The sequence below is a fragment of the Lathamus discolor genome, chromosome 1 (genome assembly GCF_037157495.1).
Source record: "Lathamus discolor isolate bLatDis1 chromosome 1, bLatDis1.hap1, whole genome shotgun sequence".
Lineage (NCBI taxonomy): Eukaryota > Metazoa > Chordata > Aves > Psittaciformes > Psittacidae > Lathamus > Lathamus discolor.
The window spans coordinates 102,690,897-102,717,789 of NC_088884.1; the positions used below are offsets into that span (position 1 = coordinate 102,690,897).

Here is a 26,893-nt window from a genome sequence, read left to right on the forward strand (position 1 = left end):
CTCATTTAAAAGGGGTACATAGACACAGGACTTCTCTCTTTTGGCTGGTTTAATTACCCAAACAGGATGCCAGGCCAGACTAGATGGTGCTTCTAGGTTCACTGTACTGTATGCATTTCTGATAAATGGGAAAAGAATAGATGACCTGGCAGAAGGCTCAGACAATAACATGTGATTTACAGGACATGAATGCAGCTACTATAAGATTTATCTGACAGCCCTCTCCGATAGTGGACTGTTGAGTATCCGATGGAATGATTTCTAGTCTGGAAAGTCTGCTACTGAGTAGCCATACACATTATTTATTTATTAGATGTTTTGGGTTGAAACCATTTTTAAATGATGCACTTCACAATGCTCAGCCATAAATTTAGTTTTAAACCCTAGAAGGGAGGTAGTGTTATTGGAATGTGTGTCAGACTGAATTAGGATGAGCAACACAACGCTTTTATAAAGTGGCCTTGAATGCAACGTCGATTCTTTCAAAAACGATATTAACGTCAAATAAGCAGGAACATTTTGCAGTAATATTAGATGAAAGATTTCTTTATGTTTTGATAGATTTATATAAATGTAAGCATACACACAGAGACACGTCTCAAAATGTAGCATGTCTATCAAAAAACACAACTGGTTTTGTCTTAGAAAAAGCCTTTTGTCTGTATCTCAAACCACCTGTTCCTCCTTTTATCTTGGTTTAAACACTAGGCAACATATAAACATGTAAACACAAAACTAAAACACAAAAGCAATGGTGTTTTTCCATATGCCTAAATACATAAATTTTAAAAGAGAGAAAACATTAACTATGAGTCACAAATAGTTGCATGGAACATTGTCTTTTGCAATTTTTTTAAAGAGCTTTACTTGAGAAAGAGCTTTACTCACACCATTTTATGAAAAAGTATGCATTACTATTGCATATTGTATTTCTGGTAAAGACAGAACATATTCCAGCCACAAATCTAAATAAGCATCAGAAAAATTTCAGAAGCTTCAGAAAAACAATCCAAGTGCTTACATCACATATAGAATGTTTAAAGCAAATTTTGAGAAAGGTTATCATAAAAACCGCCACAGATATTAATCAGAGCAATCTTTCAATTTCATAAAATGGTGCCTGACAAATTTGCGAAGTTTTAAATCAAATTTGCAGATACTTACTTTGTGACTATGCCACATTATTTATGTGATTAAAAACTAGTTTTTGACCTGATCTTTTGATCTTTGGCACTTCATCCTCTCCATCTCCTCTTAAAAATTAATTAAAATTTTAGCAAAAGGCTATCACTTCATTTCCCACCCTATCTTGGGGGGGGGGGGGGGAGAAGAAAAAAGGGAAAAAAAAGAAAAAAAAAAATCAATCAAGCTCAACCCCATCTCCTCCCAGTATCTGTAAAATGTCAGCTAGAAATTCAATTTCATATCTCTCTAGCTTTCATGTAGCAAAAAGACAGTTCACTTCTTAACAAAATAAATCACTTCTGTGATTGCCATGCTGACCTCTTTGAATTAGGAAAATTCAAAGTGAAAAATGTAATTATCACCCCAGAACAATCTGTATACATCTGGAGCTAATTTTACATTCATTTCTCACATCATTTTTCATATTCTGCCAAAAAATTACAGCTGCTATGTAACTTTAAAAAGACTTTGAGGTCTTTGTGACTTTATTGGTTTATTTCTACTGTTTTACAAAGTACAACCTTAGCCTCTGCAATGAGCACTGCTAAGCAATCACGATAGCCTCAATTTGATTAGATTAGCATTAAGTGGCATTGTGACACATATGACAAATAGATGCATTAGAGCACGTCATTTATTCCTTATCCTTTCTACTTCCCAAAACCAAACAAGTGACGTACAGTACAGAGCACAACATGATTTCAAAAAAAAAAAAAAAAATATTAGATTACCCTACCAAAAAGAAGGGAAGGTCAACCACTAATTATTGATACAAGCAACATGGCTAACGAAAATTAATTTTTAAATGGTAATACCAAGCTGTCAGGCACATATTTAATATTCAGATTATTTTTACTCTAACACATTAACAAATGAACAGTAAAATTTGTACAGGGATTTCTTGTTAGAGAGGATTATTTTCTAATTTAAGTCAGCAGCAAATTTGTATTCTAGAAATCATGAACAATGTCCACTTCCAGTATTGCCATATGTAGAATAACAATCTCTAAGTTCCAAAAGTTCCATAAGGAATATTAAATTCCTTTCAGGGTAAAGACATATTATATTTTCTGAGGAAGACTGAAAACTAGATGAACAAAGTTCTAGAACCATTCATTAATAACAACCTCACTAGAAAGCATAACTACTCTTCACTAGTTCATTGTAAAATCTATTAGGTGTAATCTCCAGAAGTAATTGTTCTTATTACACTTTATTGACAATGCAGACTATCGATTTTTCACACCTTCTATGATTCTTTCATTTGTATTCATGAAATGTCTATCAGCACACTCTAAATAAATTTGGCAATATAGGCACTAAAATGAATAGATCGATGTGAAGAAACATTAATTTTGCATTATCCTTATTCGTCAGGCAAGCAAACCATAAGGGTTGTAAATGAAGGTCAAAGGTTTTGAAATGGGTCAGAACCCTTGACCTCTAGACCAATACCATTCCCATTAAAAAAGGCTATTTTAAAGTTTTAAGTAGGGGAATTTACTACCAGAAACGTATCATTTTTAAGGCACCAAAAGAAAGGCTCAATAAAAATAGTCTTCCATTTAATTACAAAAAAGGAAAGCAAGAAACCCAAAAAGCAAATCCAATTAATATATCAAGATTTTAAGAATCTTCCCTAGGCTCTGGCACTTTTCTAAACACAGGAACAGGGAATTCTCAGATTCCTAAATATCTAAAATCACTCTGCCTTTAGGAATGCAGAATGCCCCAAACTGCTGACAACCAGGGTTGCTTTCTTATTTTTTTCTCAAATTCTTAGTACTTGTCATATCAATTAAGAATGACAGGGTTTCAAAGTATTTATCACTCATACACAAAAGAAAAAAATTCTATTCATACCAGAGGATTCAGCATGCCAACATGCAGAAATAAATCTGCTTCTTTAACCTTATTATTTTACTGGTCCTACTTTATTTTACATAAATGGCAGCACAGAATTACTTAGGAACATCACCACCAGGGTTATGTAGATCTTAATGGCAAGGTAACACCTTACTAAGGGTAAAACCCTTAATATCTCCTCTCTCCGATTGACTAAATTACTAAGAAGCTGGGGTTTTTTAATCAAAAGGCCTTGCACATACTCTTTCTACCTATTACACATAATCTTAAATTTAAAGTAAAATTTTAACTGTAATTTCCAGCATGCTCAAAGGCAGCACTTTTAGACAACATTGTTAATTAAACCTCACCTGAGAGCAAAGAAGCATCACCAGCTCCACAACTGAACTGCTAGATTTCATGCACACAAGACCTACAAAAGGAAAAAATGGTACACATAAATGCATGCCTACATGGCACCAGCCATAAACACAACTGTTTTGAAGTGCAATAGAGTAGGAGTAGAAGCATTTTGACAAACAAAAGAAAGCTGTAATTCTCATACCACTTCCAGTTTTTGTACTTTATCAGCACAAAAGTACTCATGTAAAAGGAAGATCATAAATTCCACACCGTGCATCTAAAGATGCAGCTAACAGTAATACATTACCTCCATTATTCAGTTTCATAAATGTTTGCATGTCAAAATTATCAAAACTGTGGTTAACATATGTTACATTAATACACTGTATTTACATTTTGCAATTTCTTGAAGGATTGGGTCATTATATATGCAGAGAAGGGAAATGGCTTTATGACCTTTGCTTTCTCCATTGCGCGTTCTCCTTTCAGCCCCCAGCTATCAATCAAGTTTCCATTTTGTTTCATGGCAGCAGACATCCCAAACACTCTTATTAGTACTTTGACCCTTAACCCCACACTAAACCTTCGCAGAAGTGCAAGCAGTAACCTATTATATATTCTCGATTGTTTATAAACTAATTTGACTACTACTCTTATTTGCATTTTGGTTTAGGTTTGTCTGGGTTTTAGGCCCCAAAATTGGTTTCATGTGCCTATTTTTCTCTTCCCTATCAAATAAAGCTTTGAGAAAAATCACTTTCCTGTTATTTTTAAATTAATGAAATAAATCTGTTCATAAGCCAGCTTCCATTAAAATGTCTGTCAGCTAAAGCGATACCCATATGTATAATCAAAAGTAGAATCCCGTCTTTTTCAGTCTTACAGAAAACAATTCACATAATTCTTCCTGCCAACTCTTCCTACTCCAAAAGTAACACAAGCTAAATTCCTAAACTAAAAACCTTTCATTTCAGTGAAGTTTAATGAAGTCTCGATTTTGTTATCAGCATTCTTCAGTAAAACACTTACAAGTGTTTGATATCTACTTGTGTTTCTGATAATGTTAACTGTATTGAGCACTACATACAGGATGTCTGTCCTAAGCCACAAAACAAGTAATTTCGAAAATGTTTTTTAAAGGAGAGCTTTAATTGCTCAGGAAGCAACTAAATCTATTAGTGCAAATACAGCTTGATGTCCAAGTGATCAGCTCAAGTAACTATAAGCTGCTAACACAGGAGTGCTCATTACTGGAAGCGGCAACAAGTTCAGGCCCTAATTTAATTTACTGCTTTAACTGGGCAAAACTCACAATTTTCACTCTAAAAAATCAGTGGACAAAGCAATTTACATAAGCAAATCGTGAGAAAATTGAAAGCTGGTGTTCACTACTAAATTCACAGTGGTCCAATAAACAAGATTTTTTAAACTGAGGATATTAATGTCTGCATTGCAGAACTGAGCCTTGTTTTTAAACAAAGAGAAACCCCCCTGTAGAAAGAAAACTCAATCATCTCAAGCTCAGTCATTTTAAGCCAACACCAAAAACAGCCATGATCTTTGTTGTGCACCTGAATTTTCACCTTCTCAGAAATACCAGAGAATTCTTCTCAATACTGACAATGATTGCCTTTCAATTGGAAACCAGAAAGACAGAAGCAAATTCACATACAAGAAAGAGATACAACACAACACACTCTCCAGATATAGTTCCCAAGAAACCTTCTGTTGCAGTGGCACAGTAAAAGTGTAAGGACTTTGTACTTAACTTTCTAAACTATACTCTATGCTTTGTAAGTGTTGATCCTGACACCGTGTTTTCAAAACGCATTTCATACCTCAGCTTCTTTGGAACAATGCCCTGGAAGAGCTGGAAAACTAAGGAAGAGACAACAGCTGGTTCCACATAATGAGATACAGGAAAACTATGAGATGAGATGGAGGGAAAGAGGTGGCAGAAACAGCAAAAATGAGGAGGCAACAACGATTAAAGACGGAAGGGAAGGCAGTGAAATCCAGCAGAAAGCACCATGTCAGAAGGCAGAAAGAAAGTTTCTGAGGCATTAAAAAAAAATAAATAAACCAAAGCACACATCAAAAACACTTCTTCAAAACGGAAACTTACTTGTACCTTCTATCAGCAACTCCTGCCCATGGCTGCCCAAAAGAGTCCGAGAAAGAAAGGGAGCAAAATCCACAAAAATCTCTCTCAGAAGTGGGGCAGCCTTTTCCAAAGCATGTTCAAGCCTGTCTGTAATACTAGTAGAGAGATACAGGTAATTAACAAAAAAAGGAAGTTGCTGAAATTTTGTACAAAGGAGTATAGTTTGTGGCAAAGTTTAAGTGATATACATGCATATGAAGGAATCGATAACCCTTCATTAGGTACTGAACATCAGCAAAATGACATTCATAAGAGATGCAGAAACAGAAGATGTAATAGCAAAAATGTGAGCCACAGCACAGCTTGTCAGATGTTCAACTGAAGAGGTTACCTCATATTTGAAGCAGAATCCTCAGGCACTGAAGAAACTGTAGGAACAGATGGCAATTTTGAATTAGATGATCCCTTTCCTAGAAGAGAAATTGATAAATAAGTACGCTATATCAGAAAACATGCCAAAGGTTAGATGACTTGTCCAGAAACTAAAGCCTAGAGCTCAATCTCTGAGAAACCATGGTTTTCAAGTGTGTATGAAGACTAAGGTAAACCCTTTCACTTGTTTGTATCTCAGACTTTTTTTGCTGGAACTCATATATACTTACGTTCATATTTACCAGGTATGCTACGGCAACCTTTCTACATTTTGTTCTAGCTCAAACAGAAAGTAAATCAAGGAAGCATTCCAGTTTGCTTTGTGAAGCAAGTCAGATTAGACTGCAGTGATCCTTTCTGACCTTATAAGCCATGAGACCCTCTGAACAAATTTAAGAACACTTACAACCTTAAGCAGTGAATACAAATAATACTTCTGTAAGGTACTAATATACATTAATACAACTAATATATAGCTAAGTGGCAACATTTTAAAGCATCTCTTTCGGTTACTGGAGGCGTTCATCCAATTTCAAATAACTTGCACAGAAAACCCTTACTTTTTTCTCTAAAATTAGAATATATTTGCTTCAAAATGAAGCAGAATACAAAATGAGTGGGTACTTTCAACAGCCTTGCCTAAATTTTTTGCAACACTGGGACTCTGTCAAAAACAGCTATGATAAAATTCTCCTTTGCACTGCCAGCATCATTAGCATGATGGCAGTGGTATAACCTCATTTATGAGTTATTAACTTTGCCACATCAATTATTCAAAGGTCAATAGGGAAGACTGGGTCATTTATGTATCCTACACTTACAAGAAAAAAAAAAAAAACAATTGCGTTATGTCAAATTGACATTACACGGCTCTCATCAGCAGAGTAGGAATCTGTAAATATGAAATTCTGCCGTTCAGTATGTAAAGAGAAATACAACTTCCATACTCCAGTATGGATTGGTATTAGCAATGATGAAGAGGGGGTAAGCAAGACAGCCAGAGATTTCACAGATATTTGCTGCCAGGATAGGAAAGGTGACTCACAAATCTTGCATTGCATTCCAAACTGTAGAGAGGAATGAATCTTAGCAGACAGATTTCTGTGCATTTCCCAGGAGCATGACTGCTTCTAGTCCATCTGCAATCCTATCTCTTTCCAGCCTTAGACCCTGTCCTATTATCTTTCCTCTCACCTCGCCAGTTTCAGATTGTTTTGCTGCTGGAAAGGAGGAAAGGGGAAAAAAAAGAAAATAAAAAATAGCATGAAAGAAAAGACTTCAGTTCTCACATCTACCTTAGCAAAGACGTGACCCTTCTCAGAACTACAGCTATAGAAAATTCCTGAACATCCCCCACCTACACTGAAGTGAGCTCAGTTAAATGCCACCTGTCTGGAAATAAGCTGCTAAGATCCTGAAAGTGTCTATCAAAATGTGCCAATTGCAACTTTTCAAAGTGTTCTACTAGACTGAAGTTGAATAGATTTGTAAAAAGATGGCAAAGACAAATCCCGAAGACACTAATTTTATTTCTCCTGTCAAATTTCAAACTTCTTCTCCAAAGCACTGGTACACAGAGCTTCCCCCTGGAAGTGTTGAGGGTTTGTGATCTTGTTTTGTTGTTCAGGGGCTTTTTTTTTCCTCTATCTGGGGAAGATGCTTTTCTCTAATCTTGCTTCAAAGGCAGCACAGAAACTAATAAATCAACACATCAAAATGCTGGAAAGTTTTCCTAATTTCTTTTTCTTTCTTCACAGTTAGGAAAAGATATTTCTGAATGGGATTTGTTTATGCTTTTCATAAATCCAGCATGAAGCTCCTGTTTTAACTTTTGTACAGCATGATGAGGTCAGAAAGAAATTTGGAGTGGGCTAGACAAAATGAAGGACAAGAAAGAGGGGACAAAGCGTTAGCTGAAAGCAAAGTGGAATCTGAATCTTCTGGGCAAAGTTCCCTAAATAACTTATCTACTAAAGGCAAATCAAAGACATATTTCTGAAAATTTCAATGGGGATGGCTAGATTCTGCAAATATTTAAAATATTTTCATGGGTATATTACCATCATTTTAAGATCTCATTTTACATAGTCAAACCACCAAAAAGTATTCGGGATATTCCCAAAGGAAGAGCAGTCAAACAAGGTGCTGAAAATGAGAACAGAGCCTCCTGTAAAGAAAAACAAAACAAAGCCGCCCACAAAAAAGCAACAAAACCCATGATTCAGCAGTCCCAAAGACTTCAGTCGTTTGTGGAATACTTAACAGCTACAGTCTTTGGTTTTGTCTTGGTGTGACTTGGGGGTTTTGGTGTTTATTTTGTGGGATGGGATGTTTTTTTGTTTGGCTTTCTCTTTCTGCACACAATGGCACTGGTAAAAATGATTAGAGTGGGAGGTAAACAAATCACTGACAACACAGATAGGACATGAATATTTTTCCTCCAGAAATCAAACCAAATTGTGCATAACAGATTAGGCATAAATGTAAAACACTATGAAGTTTTAAGTTAAAATCTACTTTAAATATAGACATAAGAGAAAAGGCACTGATAATTTGAATTTGACAACAGTATAAGGCAGGCACCTACATAAACTGATGTTCTTTTTGAAGATTATACAAGGATATTTATGGCATGAATTTCTTCACACTTCTCATCACCTAAATCCACATTCCAAGCTCAGATACACTTCCCTAAAAAGGGTGAATCTCAGATTTATCACAGCTGAGAATTTCAGGGTTGGTTTTGGGCTTTTTTAGAAAAGATTAGGCATAATGATTTCTGCATTCAAATTTTGTTTTGTGGAAGTACTCTTTTTACTTAAACTCAGAAGTGGCTTTTTTTGTCCTACTATATTTTCTGGGTTTAGTAAAAAATAAAATAAAAAAAAAAAAATAATTCGGTAGCTTATTTTCATCCATGACACACATATGGGTAAGTGCAGTAGCTACTTCAAACATGTGGAACTAAACTGACTTATCTCTCCCTTATCCTTTCACTGATAAAGTGGCTCCTTCAAACTGACAGTTTTACAGACATTTGCAAGAACATAAAAGAAAATGCAAATAGATCATCTGTCTAGCACCCTTACAGTGAAACCTGATTGTTTATTCAAGGTCCCCAAGGGTCTAAACAAATAATGTCTCTAGCAATAAAATATTGTTAAAGAAACAACTTGTGCAAGATCCTTATGCTTTTGAATATACAAAGTAAGCTTGGCAATACACAAGCAGTGCATGGTATACTTCGGGAGAATGAAGATAAGGTATAAAAAAGGAGAGTTGAGTTGAATTAAATAATCATACCTCAATTTTGCACAACAGACCTACCACACATAAATACACTGATGCCTTTTAAGAAAGGATTATCTCATAAAATAATGAGCTCATTCAAAAATACACTTCCAGGGCTGGAAGTGTACAATGCAAGACTACAATGAAAGGTTTTACAACCTAATATAAGGTATCTGTTACATAAACACATCTGTAGGTTAAACCAAAACAGATTTCATGAAACAATGGTGAACACTTCTCTAAAGACAAGCTGCTTTAAAACAGCTTTTATACTAAAACAGTATTAAACCACTTCCAATGCATATCACTGACATTCCGGATTTAAAAAGTGCCATTCTGCTTTGTTAACTAGCCTTCAACTACTGTCACTGTAAACTTGGAATTCTCTTAGAAATAGTTACTATAATCCAATGAATTTCTTGAACTACCATCTGCACTGATAGGAACTCACCTCACATTAATTCTTCTTACTTTAGCTTGTCTCCCACTAATTTATTTTATTGCAAGACATCAAGGTTATTTCCACATATGTATAAAAATCCACAAATACAATTCTTCTTTGCAAAACAAGCCAACTGTGGAAGAAAATTTACATTTTCCTACATGTAGGACTAGAATTTAAGAGTTGCAGCTTTTTTATCTCCTGTTACTGCTTATTCAGAAGTTTCTTTCAAGCATCCACCTTCTTTTCCACCTCAGCCTTTCACATGGCCTTGTTTATGAGTTCACATTTTGGAGAACAGCTATGCCTCTGCTCAGGAGAAGCAAAAATCATGCTGGCAACTCTCTGTGGCTCAGAGGCAAAACAAGTAAAGCTCAAGGAACTTCAAGAAAGAGGGGGAAGAAGCAGGCACCAGAAACAGAGTGGAACTTTTCAGTGGTTTCTACACTCTAAGTGACGGTAAAGACAAGATGCAATTCACTACTGCTTCCTACAGAAATTTCTCATACTCCCTATTATAAAAATTGTATTGAACGAACATTTTCAAACTGAATAGTGAAACCTCAAAATTGCATTGCTTAGCGTGAAGCACTAATAACACATGCAAAATCCCTGAAGTACATAAACAGAGAAACTCAGAGCATCAGAGAAACAATTCAAAAAAGTTCACACCACTTCAGAACATTGCAACTGTAACCAATGAATTATTTAAAAGGAAAACTAAGACACAAAAGTACAAGCATTCCACTAGCATATTAATAACAGCTCAGACAACTCTGCCAAGTCCTGCCTACCCAAATATTTCTCCTGATATTAGTCCTGCCTTTCCAAAATAGTCCTTCCTGGACACAGCATGTGCAAAATCTCTACATCCAATCTCACATTCAGCCTATGAGCCAATCCAAAGGACAAACAACTCAAATAAATTCCTCCTCCTCAGATTATTACTAATAAATACGCTCTTTTGCTCAATACCACCCTCTGTAAGAGACAGTCATTGGCTCAACATGGGCCACAAAGGTGTTTAAGTTTCTCCATTGATTCCAAGATCCAGTTCCAGCACACCAACAGCCCAAATATTATCCGTGAGGAACAAACTGACAGGCAAGTTTAGACCACAAGGGACATATTTGTATTCAGGAAAGTCATTTGGTTCTGTGAAATACCCTGCAGTTTGAATGAAGTTGAAAAAACTTCTCCTGCAAAAAGGCCAGGCTGTCTGAGGCCAAAATATGTTTTCACCCTCTTTCAAAGTATCAGAGGAACAGAGTGAGCTCAGATGGTTATCTTTCCAACTTGTCAACACTTTCTATTTGGTAGGCCAGGACATGTCACACCCACTTGATATGAGCTTAGGACAATCTTAAGGGTCAAATATCTGACTCACAGACTTTGAGCTACAGACAAGATGCAAACTTCAGAAAAAAATATTGGTAAGGGGGTTGATCAAATCTGGGCAAACACAAATGGCAACGGAGGCATCTGGAACCACACAGACTGACAAATATTTCAACACAGATCCTACCTTGACCAAGCACTTCTGACATCACATCTATGGGTGGAGGATGCTCACATGCTACATAAAACTTGTTTCAAATTATGCTTATGTACATATTACAACTAAAACACTATTACTAAAACTACTGCTGTTTAATCCCATTTCAATGTCTGTATTTCCCTTTCACTTCTGTTTTGGAGTGAACTGACTCAAGTCTCCACAGTAGAGTACTGTATGTTATTGTATATAATATATATATATATAAAAAATATATATATATATATAAGGTTCTGTTTGTTGATGAGTTTTTAAAAAACATCAAATGCATACAAAACTAATTTTAAAAAATCCTTTGACTTTAGAAAAAGAACAGCTGAAATGGGTTTTTAAATATAATTCCATAATGTTTACACAATGCTTAATAACTATCCTTCATATGGAATGCGAAAAAGGCCCCAATTCATACTCATTACATAAACCCCTAGTCTCTGCACTTTTCAGAAAAGGATTTTTTTTCTTAATTACAAAAGTAATCAGACTTACAACTAATGCTAGCTGAAAAAAAAAGAGAACAATATTGATTTTCTGCTGTATGGAAACAAAAACTAGTGAAAGATCATGTGATTTGAACTTGGGAGAGAAAATTACATACATTGTATTTTGTTTTCTATCAGAAGCTCACTTATTGCCACTTGTATCTTCAAATAAAAAAGGCCTCATACGGATCTATTTCAAACTTAAATGCGTGCAATTTACATGAACAACTTAGAGGTAAACTATTCCAACACTGCAAAAATTTTGTTTCCATGCCATTATTTTACTGCAAAAAAAAGAGTCTCAGGTTTTAATCTGTTTAAGGCATGATTTCATTTATTCCTTTAGTTTTTCTTTTTAATTAATTAGATTGCCAGTCTAAACATGTTCACTATTTTTAATCCTGATTAGTTTCTTTTTATGCCTATCAATTCAGATTACATGTCCAATTTTTGCCAAAAATCCCAGACATGCTGGAAGTCACACGGTTCCAAACTATATCAGTATTGTTTATTGTCTGGATTTCTTATACATTCTACAGGCACAGGAGCACTTATTTTTTCATCTCTATGTTCTTAGAAGATTGACTTAATCTGAAAATCAGTGTTCATCTCTTTTGTTTCTATTAAAAGCAAGTGAATACTGACTTCAGAAATGTAACATTTAAGCCAAATCTAACCTGGGTAAACCATTAAGAGGTTAACAAATTAGCAATTATTTTAAGCAATTTCAATGTAGTTAGGTTTTCTTAATTTTAAAAAATATTAGCTGCTCAGAGCCAGACTTCCCCAAAGAACTGTGACAGCTAATTTTCCCAGTCTCAACATTACTCCTAGGCTAGCACAGTGCATTTTCAGTGACTAAATGGCTCCTCCCTTTTGCAAAAAGTAGCTTTTCCTTTACCTTGGCAGGAATAAAAACTTTATGATTTTCCCAAGAAATGCAATGGGAAGTTGAAGATGGCAACAAATACCTTCCAGACACATGAGTACTAGAGGACGTGACAACAGATTACATTTTTTCCCCCCTCAGCCTTTGCAATTTGGATGTAAGTTCATAAAAAAAAAAGGAAGCAAGACAATCAAGCATAAAAAAAAAAAAAAAACAACCCACCAGTAATTAGACACAGATTGAGATTTCCTTGATTAAGATGAATATAAGTTTTAAGTCTTATGTTAAGTTTCATGGGCACAATTGTAAGATTCTACACAGCCTTGTGACTTAAACATGGCTAAGTAGAAAAGCATGCCTTTGACACAGCATATAAGGTTAAACATCTCATACAGAACAATCAGAGAGACTAAGGGTTCAAAGAACCACTTGCTTATAAACAACCAACTCAATTTTGTCCCCCACTGAAAAAACTGTCCAAAGCAATTAGCTCAGCATCAACACTGAAACTGACCTAGGGCTAAAGCTATCGGAAACACTTGTATAACATTTTCAGTCCTACTTAGCACTAACACATATATCCTTGGAAAAACACCCTAAAACTTATAAATAAATTTTTATTTTACACAACAAAAAATCTGTAACAAAAAGTAGTCTTTCAAATATACCATATTTATATAAAATATAAGTTAATATCATATACCTCCTTTTACAAACCACAAGAAATCTTGAAATTGACAAGTGCTGTTCATTTACATTTCTTCTAGATGAGGGCAAAAGGAGAACCCCAAAAAGTTCAACTTTTTTTTTTTTTTTCCTCACTACACTACTGTTTGTTGAGGTTTGTGTTTTGGGGTTGGTTTTTTTTATTCAGAAACAGTTTATTTTTTACATTTGTGTAGCTATAGTATCAAAACTAGGAATAATAAAATTATCCAGGAATAAGCTCTCAGAAAATATAAAAACATGAATTCTTACACTCATGAACCCATATAATGTCTACAGGTCCAGTTTAACCTAGAGTCACATCTATTTTCTGGTGAAGTATCTGATAGTGGTCTTTATGTTAGAGCAACAGATATCAAATGCAGTCCTGCAAGCTGCTGGGACAAAGATACAAAGTAGTATGCAGGATACAAAGGTCTCAAAAGCTCTTTTGTCTGATTTGCTAATCTAGGAAACTCCAGCAGTTAAGTAAAAAAGTAACTGTAAAAACCCCTTTTCCCAGATTATTGTCACATTTTCCCCTAAATAAACACAATCAGCAGTAAGTATCAACATTCTTAGTGTAAGTGAGACTTGTACACAGACTGGTCATATATATACACACACTAATCAGTATTATAACAGAAGGCAGCTAATGACTTAATGTCTGAAAAACAACTGTTCTTGCCCTACAGTGCTTTGAGATATGGATAAGTATTAAAAAATCTCACCTTCACATAACACATAACAAAACTCACATAATAAGAACTTGCTAATTTGTATTCAGAGTGATGGTAAGAGAGGGAGAAGCAAGAGAGGAAGAACTGGGATTTAAGTTGTTTAACTTCCCCTTACTCACCAGGAGATTCTCCTGACAAATCCGGGGCTTGAGCTGAATCTAAAGAAGAAACCACACTGACAGCATTTGTAGGAATACCCACAGCAGCCGTAGATGAGGAAATGGTTGATTTCTTCGGTGGTACTACAACACTCCTAGGTGAAGACAAAGATTAGTAAATAATACTGTATGAAGGTTCACACATCATGATCCTTAGTTATACGTATATACATCCACTTATATGTCCTGCAAAAGTACTGCTCCTCCTGTTTTCTTTTTCCATCACCTTTGACAATCTACCTCACCCTAAGCAACACTTTACCCTTGTTTAGTTTTGATGGTACATTTTAATATCTCATCCAGAAAACCCCCTGGCAAACGAGAACAAAGATCAGCAGAAGTGACCTGTAAGTAGGTTTTACTTTTTACCTTAATTTCCCTCAGATTTGGTTTTAAACTTCAAGCAACTATTTACAAAAGATATCACAGCATTCAAAACGAAAACACCAAGATAAATTATCACCACTGAAGGCTGCCTTGACAGTATCTAATGCAGAACAGAAGACTAATTGAAGAAAGATATACTATTGCTAAAAATATCCTAACACATAACCACATGCACAAGCATTCACACATCTTAAAAGTATGGTTAAGACATGAATTTGAGTAAATCTTGTAAATCAAGTTTTACTTATATAACAAATCAAAACATTCTTTGAAGACCGAATCTCCATCTTTCATACAGGTTAAATGCCAGGCCTTACAGTAAGCATTAAAGATTATACAAGAGGAAAAGATGCAAAGTGACAAGTTAGGCATGGAGATTTATCTCACATGCTACTAAGACATCTATTTACACTATACCAATTTCAATTAAATTGTAGTACTTTATTCCAAATACCTAAAAGGCCTTGTTAAGCCTACATTAAAGGCATTTTTAATTGCAAGTTAGCTCCATAAACATGCAAAAACCCAGCTAATGAGGTAAAGAGTACAGCTGATATATAATGCACTCCCACAGCAGCGCTTACTTTTAATTACCTGGTGTTAACCGTAAGCCGAAAGTCTTCAACATTCAATTTATTTAATCACATCTTTTGTTGACAGTAATATAACTACACAATGAAAGTATTCCCTTAATAGCTTTATAATATTTATTTTCTAAATAAAATAACTTAGAAACTTGACCCAAATTCAGGGGCGGTAATAACAACCAAAGAAGTTCTACAAATATTTCTAAAATAGCTCCTTCTAGAAGAGGAAAAAAGGACTGTTATTGGACTCCCTTCTTTAGTCCAAAGGATGTCACAGAAGCTAGACCACGTACTGATTAAATCAACTCTCCTTAATGGCAGGAGTAGGTACGCACCATACTTGGAGGCAGTACATGTCATATCATTATAAGGGTGACTGCTAATGTTAACTATACACTAAAAAAATAGAAGTAACAACACCTGAGCCCCAAGTCAAGATATGGCACCTAAACAATGATTTTTGCTCATATGTTCATGTCAGTTTCTCTGGAATATGAACAGTGGACAAAAAAAAACCTACAAAAAACAAAACCAAAAAAATCATATATATATATTGTCTTCTAAATTATAGCCACTTTATCAATTGCATTACCCAGATATAAAGAGCAGATCTCTCACTCGAGATTCTGTGACATTGGCTGTCTGGAAACTTACTACTACTATTCTATAAAACACATTCAAATACCTGGAAGGGACTGGGAAATTAATACAAGTTTACTGAGAACAAGCTGCGCCCACGTGTATTAAGGTCAGGCTGGATGCGATTTTGGGCAACCTGACCTAGTCAAAGATATCCCTGCTTACTGCAGGAAGATTAGACTAGATGACCTCTGAAGGTGCATTCCAACACAAACTAAACTATTCTATGATTCTGTTCTATGGTTCTATAACTTTGGAACATTTCTCAAACATTCAGCACTGAAGCATAGGTGTGCTCACTGCTTCACAGATTTTAAGTAGAGGTTTCTAATTCAAGAAATATCCATAAAAGCATACAGATATTTTACAAATGCGTGTCTATTCATGAGCACTCTGAGACAAGTGCATGAGCTGGAAATATTTCTTTTCACAGCCACTAAGTTACAGAGACAATTATCCATTTGCTGTTAATACACACACAATTATATTGGGTGTAAAGTGACATGTGAGAATATTCAGTGACAAATTCTGCCACATGTATAGATGGCAACAGTGTAGATATGGGAAATGCCTGTTCAAAACATATCATTAATGCAATTAATTTTAAACTGGAACACCCTAAGTTACCTCAAGGGTAAGAACAAATCTTCTAGAGAAGTTTTCTATTTCCAGGGCTTAAAGTCAGTCAAAATTCTCTCAGAACATCAAATCAGAATGGCTGTGTCCTCTGAATGCATATGAATGCTACTGATCCTCTCTCTCTGACTCTATTAAGAGCCTCAAGAAACACAGGTAGTATTCTAAGTCATAAAGGGCAACTAGGACCCACACATTAAAAAAAATCATGCAATTAGCTGAACTTTGACTACTTTTATATATTAGAGCCTCCTCCTTTCATACTAAAATAAAGACATGAACATGCTGGAAGGATCAGGAAGGAATTTTAGAACAGGAGTAATGTTTAGTACTACAAGAAGCTCCTCACAGGGCAAGTTAGAGTCTTGGAACTGCATGGGAACAAGGAAGCCTGTGTGCAGATGGAGCTATTACCTTAATACTGCTCATCTGCAGCTGACAATGAGTGGACACACAAAGAAAAATCCCAGCTACAACAGCCTTCCATTTTCTGTGCTGTTTCTGACACACAACACTATATATTATCATTCCTTCCTGTAAACTTCTACTGACCTTCGGAGTGCTTAAGCATAGCTGCACTGAGGGAGTAGTTTCAGCAAGTTGCCAGAGTCTCCATAGCTACCCAAGGAGAGGTGCATTCAAGCAAAGGAATTAGACATCTGAGACAGACAACTGTAAATGACCGTAATAGTCCCTTTTGCCTTTTAAGGTCTTTTGTGTACCTTCCCATCTTCAATTCTGTACAAGTCTGGGAATGTAAGTACAGCTGCTACTCTCATCTTCAGTAACTTACTTTCCATGAAGTACATAAAAAAGGAATTATATTCTAACACTTCTACCATAATTTTCAGTATCTAGTAATGGCATTCACTTTAAGGAAGATACTGATTAGTAACACCAGGGATATGGCATTAACACACAGCTGCAAATTACAGCTGTTAGCCGGCTTTTGGTTTTGGGTTGTGGTTTTTTTTAATTACTCAACACCATTCATTTTTATTTGATTCAAGGAATAAAAATTACTATGTACAGGTTTCAGACTCTGAAATACAGGACGTATGCTGCCTTATAAACAGTACACATGGGTGTACGCATATATTTCAGACATAGTCACCAGATGCTTTGAGCAAGAGACACTGACTCGCATGAAGTGTTCTGAGAAATTTAGGTTGTTTACCATATCCCATTAAAAAAAAACCAAAACAAAACAAAAACACAACAACCCCCCCCCCAACTTTTAGCTAAAAAACCTAAAAATAAGAAAAAAAAAACCTTGATAAATTCTATAATAATTCCCATATTTAAAGGTCATGTTAGAACTTGGTCCCTACTGTTACAAGCTTGTTTAAGGATTCAGAGTGTTCATGATGCAACACAGCTGAAGACTTCCACTGTGCTCCATAGCTATTCAGTAAAAGGCAACAGTATAGGGGCTGAAGAAATTGCTGCTTCACATTGAGAAAAATATAACCTTGGAAGAAAACAGAGGCTTTGAACAACTCACTATAAAGCTGTTTTCTAGCCTCACACTTAATTCTGAACAGAACTTAAGACAGTGATCTGTGTCAACTGAAATGATTCCGATTTTTCTGGCCAAAATAAAACAAACAGTATTTCCTTCTCCAGACAGCTCTGTCAGTCTGAAGCACACAGCCAAGAGAAACACTGGATATTGTCCAAAAGCATGATGTAAAGAAACCCTCAACTCTGAATGTACTTTCTGTCTTCTGGTCACTTGCCATGACCTTCTGATTCCAGAAATCCTTAAAATAGTTCAGGAACAACAAATCAAAACATTTAAATATCTTAATATGATTGCTTTATAGCTACACACTGCTGCATTAGTTGTAATGCAATGTTTACTACTGTGTATGTCTGCCCTTTTAATGGTGCAATGGACCAACGTTACAGCTGCAGGATTTGTTTTAGGAACTTCCACTTCCAGGCCTTCTTCAAGGTATTAAAATACAGCTCAGCAATCACATACAGATTCAATATTTGCCACATACTGGAAAGCAAATGAAGATATTTGAAGCATAAACATTAGTTGTGTTTATTTATATTCCGAAATTCCTACATCTTTCCCTTTTTTTGTGTAGTAATACGGTATTTTCTCTGAATATTTAAGTGGAAATACAACTATGTTCAAACAGAAATACTTGCCATTGACCATCAATGTTCCTTCACATTCTTCTTTCAAAAGAGTATTAAATGCTAGTATAAGGAAAATGAATGCAATTTGCAGAAAGAATGAATGACAGAATGGAAAAAAAAAAAAAATTAAGTATTCTAGTAAGTAAACTATGTGGAGAACATGGAGTGTTTAGTACATTAGTAAATCAGGTAAATTTGTCAGAGAAAAGTCTTAAAAATTCATGTGCTCCCAACTTCAGTAACAGGGCACTTGCTTTTAAAGAGTATAGAGATAAGAATCCTTTTTTGTAGCTAAACTGACAACTAGTTCTTAAATATGCTACACGCGTGAAAACATTCATCAATAAGTGTCCTTACACTGTATTTCCTCGGACCTACAGAATTATATATTCTTAAAAACATCTTTTATCATGCATTAATTTGGTCAGAATAACAGCGAACATTAAGTAAACTCACACAAGGGCAGAGACGCATCACATGGAAGAAAACTGTCAATACATTTCACTCAACATTCACATTATCACACCATTTCAATTAACTCTACACTTCTGGGTTACATTTTAATATTATTACATCCGCTATCATAATAGATACAGGAGGAAAAAAATAAAGAAAAACGCACACAAAGTATTCTTATGGTGTATTTCAAGCAGACCTCAAGCACTATGGTAAAAATGGAAGCTTAGTTGCCTCATTTACATGACTGTCTCAGATGTTGAGCCTTTTTTAATTTAAAATCAAATATTTAAGGTTTAGCGTAGGAATTTACAGCACATGAACTGATAACACAGGTCAGGCATAGTGAGAACTAGCCACCACAAATACATCTTAGCTAGAAGGTCAGTGTGTTATTAGTCCCAATTATGCTGAAGCGTGTGGCAGACATTTATTCACTGCTGAATGAGCACAGACCACTGAGCTGAACACTGACTTCCATCACAGACAAAGGCTTATGCAATAATCATCTATTCTGCCAAATTCTATAAGGATTTACTTATTGAGCACTTTCTTGGTTTCAGAGCACTTATTCTTCTGTTACAATATAAAGATACAAAATATCTATAAATATCTCTAAATTTTCAGTACATTTTCCTAAATCTTTGGGGGTTTTTTGTTGGATTTTTTTAAGTTGGCAAGTCTGGAATTAATTTTAAATATATTTCAAGTTAGAAATATTCCTCGGGTGCTAGTCAAATATTCCTAATACAACAGGGGCCAGGCCAAACTCGTGACCTCACTGTGACTTAAAAATATGTACATGAGCTCTAATTCCTCTTGACATATAAGAATTAATACAGACTTAATTCCCAGCATTCCGTTTTTTAGAACTGAACAGTAACACAGGTGACAAGTTGTCTGTTTCCATATGGGATAAGGTTTTAGGTCAAACCTAAAAGAAATCAGTCTTGTTCCAGGCTACCAGAATGATGCCCACTGCACAGCCCCCATTTAAAGAGCTAAAGACCAGAAAAGAGGGTGGGACTTATTTTTACCTCTACTTTATGAACTAACAAAGAAGCTTGCCATGGCAGTGTCCTTCTATGGGCTCTGCTTCTACAGCTAATACCCATTCCTTTATGTCCTCCTTGAAATACCCAAGGAAGAATAAGAGACACTCAAAACCATGAGAGAACAGTGGTGTGAGGGAAGAGAGGGGAGCAAGGAAAAATATATGATAGAAAGAATACAACCAATTTTGTAAGAGAATTTTAAAATCAGCTCAGTAGGGAGAAGACTTCAAATGGTTTGCCTCTTAACTCCCTGCAGAATGTTAATAGTTGCTGTGCCAAAACAGCTGAGCTTCTCATCACAGCATACACGCCTTGATCCACAGATCCCCTACTTGCATATTCTTTCTCTACCTGTACCTGGCAGACTTGTCAACGAGTTTATTATTTTTACATTTGAGGACCAAATCAATGAAGCCTAAAATGTATGCATTCCACACACAAAAAAACCAATGGACTTTGATTAAATTTAACTGAAATACAACCAACAAACATTTCAAAGGCACATGCATGCCACTAACTGACAAATGCATAAACATAGCTGAGGCAAACTAAGCAGCTTATAGATGATGTTGCAAAAAGGTAAACTAGCTTATTAATATATCTCCTCTGTAAGTTACAGTATAGCTGCAGATTTAAGCTCTATGGTATCAGACCATGATTTAAGACACTACATTCCTCTGAACCCTCAGCATCAGCTTCCTATAACAATATGATTATTGAATGTTTCCACAAAGAACATCAGAAGCCAGAAGAGACCACGGTTTTATTTTAAACTGCACAGTAAAAATGGCAAGTGATAGGTTATGGGCTCTATTAGACTAATTGAAGAGAAATGCCATCTTATTTTATCCTAAGCTTTGATTATTTTTCTGTTTTATTTAAATTTACTTGCATTAGCGTACTCTCCTCTCATCCTCTCCCTCCTCCCCCCCCTCTTACAATATTACTACTAAGAAAACTGCTGCTTTAGGACACACTGAAATTGGAACTTTAATTCATGTCCCTATGGATCTTGGGAAAAAGCCAATGCAAGTCTTGAACTTCATCATGATAAACCCCTGGCACCCACTAATCACAAGATTGTATCTTCACATAAGATAAGGAGAAGATTTTTGGCATGGGAATGAACACATACACCTAGCTGCTTGCAAAGGCTTGCAACCTGGCAGCCTTTCAGTAAGGTTTCACTCACATAGCTGTTACTGTATACTCTCCAGCTATGGCTGGGAAGTTGATAATCCTTAAGATATGAGGAGAGTTTTGATTTCTGACACAGCATTCCTGAGATAAATGCAGGATCAGAGAGATGCTTTGAAATTCCCAGAGATACCTCTCTAGTAAACTGCTACATGGGAGCAACTTTTAACAGTGTCGTTAAAAAAGGGGGGGGGAGTGTTAACTCACAGAACTTGTGCTTGCCATCAAACATATTAAATATAAACCAGACACAGAAAATGAGAGCATCCCAAAGCCCTTTTTTCCAAACGTTCCTTAGTACTTTTGTCTACCTCAGAGATAGGCACTACTATTTCCAACTCTATTACAGTTTCTTGTAAATGTTTTTCTTTCCCTAGTACTATTCCTTCCCCCTGCTGTTACTGTGTATCATCTCACAGCACAAACTTGTATATTAAGCAGAATCACACTATATAAAGATATATTCACTTTCAAGTGGTCATAAAGCTTCCCTGCCTATATATATAATTTTAAATATATTTCATATACATATTTGGTCTTTTTGATTGATATATTAGCTAGTTAGCAACATGTTTTACCAATACTTATCAATGTATTTACAGCAGATACAAGTTGTGCATGTCGCTACTAAATGATACTTGAGTAGAGGTAGGACTTCTACATCTGTAAGTACACGTTTGTCTACCTGACTTACCCACAAAAGCAAGCAAGAGAACAATTAAGCCACCTAGAAACACAGAGCCGCTGACATACCGAAGTGACATGCAACTGCTAAGGACAAAATATTTTATACTAGTTCATGACCTTTTCCTCACATATTTAGCCCCACCCACTAAACACAAAAAGTCATAGGAAACTAATGCCTACAAGTTATCACTGTGGACAGTCCACACGGCTACAGTACAATGCCTCTTGACCTCTGCTCTTCCATTTAGGAGCACGGTGCCATCTACTGCTTCAATCCACACACCCCTTTTTCCCCTCTGCACATACTCCATTCGCAGACTGGTTTCTTTTCAGTATACTAACATAGAAATTAGGCCTCAAGGTTAAGTGAGAGAATGATAAGAGCTGTGGGGAGAGGAGAGAAGAGTGCATCTAGGACAGTGCAGAAGTAGAAAAGCAGAACAGCAAATAGCTCAACTTCTCAGTGACTTCCTTTACAAAACACACTGCAATAAGGGTATTTTTTTGTTATTTGAGTGACTTTGTAACTAGACAGAAAAAAGAACACAGAACTGCAAGTGACTGAAGGGCTGCTGCCAATGCCCAGTACTTCACTGCTGCACATGTTATCAAATTAAATCGCAGTTTTCTCTGATCTACCTATGTCAGGTATGAGGAATGCAAGTACCAAATGACTTCCTGCCTACTTAACCTGCTTTACACCAGCTCAAATCTGATTTGCACAGGCAGCACAAACCTTCAGTTTTAGCAATAGCTAAAAATTCCTAAATGCAACATGTACTTCTGCACTAGATGTCCAGACAAATGCTATTCTGTGGTTCAAATCTCTACCACTCTGCAATGAACAATAAGAATTTCCTGAGGAAAAACATCAGTCACAAACTGAAGCTTTGTGCTATTTCACATTAACTACCCACTTCTTGTAAAAATCAATGAGAGGCCTCAACAGGGAAGTGGTAAAAGCACTTGGGAAGCAGTGGGGAGAGAGGTACAATGAATTCTTAACACAATGCCCCTCTTCTCCCGGTTTTCCCCCCTCTGCCTCCATCCTCCTACTGCTCCCAAAACAAGTCCTCCTGTTTAGCATCATAGGCAAAACACAGTGCTTAGAGACAAGAGCAAGGGGGCTAAATGCTAGCATACACCATCTGTGTCTAATCTAGCCAGACAACCCACACCACCTCTTCCCCCAGCAGTGATATGGCAATCTGAGTTGTGAACACATGCTGTGACAGCTGCATCCACCCCCTGGAAGAGCTGCACTCCTTTCCTGGGGCAGCTGCGTTTGCTAGTTTAAGCAAGGCAGCCATATACTGCAAAGACATCAGAGCCAGAGGTAGTTCAGGAATAAGCAGAGGATCAGACATTGGTACGGTAAGAGATCCACTGCCAGAGAGATATCTGGATATGACTAAGGCTTTCTAGAGGCAGGAATGCAAGTGTTACAGCATTCTGTCTTTCATCCCGTTTTCTTTGATGGTTTTGGGAATCTCAGAGAGGTAAAAGTCAGTAGGGATAGTAAAAGACAATGTCGTCTACTATTCTTGGGAAAAGACGAGGAGATGAGACAGAGATGTAGGGGGGGACAAAAATTATTAGGAAAAAAAGGAACTTCAATCTAAAAGGAAAACAAAAAAGAAAGCTCCTTTTTAAATGCAACACAGCATTTGAGAGAGGCAGATACTTACTAAAATGAAACAAAATTTTAACAGCTATTATCACAACAAAGCAAATTAACAGCTTAGGGATATACTTATTTAATTAAGCATGAAAGATTTAAAGTAGACTTTTAGCACCAGAAGGCAGAACATATATACATTTTCATAAATGAATATGGGAATATTCTATAGGTAGAAGGACACCTAGATGAGTACTCAATTGGTTTTGATCCATCTGTAACTATTATTAAACCAGTATTCTTTTGCAGGCCTTCAGTAATGGAAACTAGACACACCTTTGTGATCAATACACAAGCTAATCTACACATTATTACTTCAAGCTATTTAGTGTCCACTTTATTTCCTGAGTCCCTTAAAACTGACTAAATATGCATAGTACTCCAGCACTCATCTGCAAGTGCTGCAGTTAGGAATAGCAGAACAAGAAATACAAAAGAACAGGTTACACCCTTAATCTTTACTTTTACTCTTGCAGTCATTTCTACGCAATTTATTGGCCCCTATTCCCATATCACTTCTGAGCTCTAACATGCATATGGACAGGTGAGTTTACTCTGATAAAGAGGTGCTGGGTTCAAAACCTTAAAGAATAACCCAACCACCAGTCATTTTTCATTTCCACAGTAGCATAACATAGCAATCTGATTATATTAAGTACTAGATGACACTGTACATGAGATCTGATTTTTTTTCTGTTCCTTACAGATTTCTTAAGCAAAATAAAATAGCCCAAATATTTTAGAACTTACATTACCTGTCAAAGGAATGGAACTGTACAGGTTGCTCAGCAGCTCCATCACCAAGGACGCCAAGGAAGGCTGGTGGCAGAAAAGCAGAATCCACTGCAGTCCCATCAGCTGGTGTGCTTACCAAGCTTCTCAAGATATCCTTTACATTGACATTTTTTGCAGCTGGCGCAGAAGCTGCAGGCTTACTATCCTCAGTTCCAGTCCCACTTCTGCCCTCCTGAGACTTATTTACTTCTAATGAGAGCGTGCATAGTACTTCACTGATTGCATCTGGACCTGCACTGACATTCGGAGGTCCTGCTTCAGCAACACTACTGGAACTGTTTGTTTGTCCTGAAGCTGGTTCCTCCCCAAGACCAGAATCCCTTCTTTGTACAGATGCTGTACTTTCTGAATCTTCAGTGCAGGCTGAAGTACCAAGAGCAACAGATGGGTTTTCCACATCTGTTCATACCAAAAACAGAAAACACATTTTAAGTCCATTATTAGTAGAACTGCATTCAACACATTGCTCCCAAGAAGTAACACCAATAAGTGACAAGTGAAATAACACAGCTGTATTTCCTCTTGTATACTTAGAGATTTAATATTGTCTCTATTTCACAGGAAATTTAAAACCAAAAAATTTCCTTAAAATTTTTAAGAAGCCTGCAAAGTTATAACACTGAAGTCAGAGAAGGGAATGGAAGTTATTGACTCAAAAGTCACATAATGAAAATTAATTCACTGACTTGAAGAATAGGAGAAAGAAGTCTCTTACCAGAAACAAAAAGCTGCCAGTCTATGCTTATGCATACATAACACAAAACAATGTTTCTGCAACAAAAACTTGTGAACACTACTTCAGCAAGATTAACTAGGTCCACACAACAAAATCAAGCTATAGATTGGGTTCTTCTCACATCAAAGATACACACAAATACTGAGGCAAATTAAATAATATAATGTTGCTTATTTAAATGGTTGTAACATATTTTTATACAGTTTCATATGGACTTCTACAGAATTTTAAGATGCATATGCCACATTATTTCATTTGGCCAAATATTTAACAGTTCACCTGTAGCAGGAGTTTCATTATTTTCATTCCCTGATTCCTTGAATGACTGGCTATTGTTTGGTTGTCTTTCATTCTGGGGTTCCAGTATATCTCTGTATTTTGAAACCATGAGCACAGAAATAAAATATACAACAGCCAAAGCCAAAAACTGAGCCTGTTTACTATCCTCCTGTAAAAAAAAAAAAAAAGAAAAAAAAAAAGAAAAAAGACACACACACAGATTTTTCCATTACAATTTCAGCAGCATGTTTATTTTTCTGTAAAGTATGCCCAGTGCTACCATAAACAGACTGAGAGTAACCTAATATGTCAACAATGGAAGAACAATATTCTCTAGTCACAGTTTGTCTCACTATAAAGCTGGGGAACACAGCAATTGTGTACAACTGGCACTAAACCTTTCATTTTTCACTTATAAATATGAAAACTTTGACTAAGATTGTGTGTTTTGACTACATGCTTGGAATTACTGCAGGGACGAGGTCCCCTTTATTTATTTACAGGTGTTTCCTCTATTACATTTCCTCAAATGTGCCAAGATATTAACAGCATTTACTGTGAAGTGCAACCATGCAGGTGTACTCAACAAAACTGTAAGAGCATTTATTAACTGCTATATATTGATGAAGGAAGTGGAACAAAATCCAGAACCAGCATTAAGTTTTACTTCATCATCAGATTGCCCAGAACGGATGTACTGTACTATGTACAACTTAAACAAGAATTGGCAAATATGCATTTGCATTTCAGCTGTAGCTTTAAGAGATTTTAAGAAAATTTTCAAAATAAATAGTAACGTGAACTATGCCAGGTACGTCCCCAGAACCCTCAGTCACCCCTACTGAAATAAAGAGCCACATCCCAGCTCTGACTAGACACTATGATTTATCCTAAGTCTGTCACTTTTGGTGGTCAATAAAAGAAAAGCTTTGTACATGCTGGATCACAGGAGAACAGTATAGTTGGATCCCCAGTGACCAATCTGTGTTCAGGGGTTTTATCCCCCATTTGGACAAAAGCTCAGGTAGCATTCAAGTTTTCCCTCTGAGTAGTTCAAGAAACTAAATTAAAATATAAAGCTCATCTTATCATGATTGTAGAGCCTATTGAAGGCCTACATTCCATGAAGAGTTCTTTAATAATCTATTGTGGAAGAAGTTTGTGAGAAGTTCGCTATTAAGAGCAAGGTAACACAGCTGAATCCTACCTGTTATGCCAAAAAAAAAAAAAAAAACCCAAAACACCTATTTACCCCAGCTTGATGCAAATCCTTAACTTTCATAAAACAAGAGCGAAACAGGAGGCTACTAAAAGGTTAGCATCAGGCAAGCACAGTGTGAAATTATTAGAAGTTCCCTATGACGGCAAGGATTCTAAAGAATTTTCCTGCTAGATGAATTTTTGCAAGACAATTTAACA

The 26,893-nt window shown here is 36.1% G+C and overlaps 1 protein-coding gene across 3 annotated transcripts in view; it reads right to left on the bottom strand.

Annotated features, from left to right (window-relative positions):
- The window catches only part of LRBA (LPS responsive beige-like anchor protein), a 401,889-nt gene that overhangs the window by 291,126 nt on the left and 83,870 nt on the right, over nt 1–26,893 (bottom strand). For 2 of the 3 annotated variants that reach the window (XM_065688463.1, XM_065688444.1), the window contains exons 29-34: nt 25,475–25,643; nt 24,420–24,858; nt 14,150–14,283; nt 5,889–5,967; nt 5,519–5,652; nt 3,402–3,463 (exon numbers count right to left, since the gene is read on the bottom strand). In XM_065688463.1, the coding sequence (XP_065544535.1) occupies nt 3,402–3,463; nt 5,519–5,652; nt 5,889–5,967; nt 14,150–14,283; nt 24,420–24,858; nt 25,475–25,643 (1,017 nt within the window). The remainder of the gene's footprint in view (nt 1–3,401; nt 3,464–5,518; nt 5,653–5,888; nt 5,968–14,149; nt 14,284–24,419; nt 24,859–25,474; nt 25,644–26,893) is intronic. The other variant, XM_065688455.1, reaches the window with a different exon arrangement.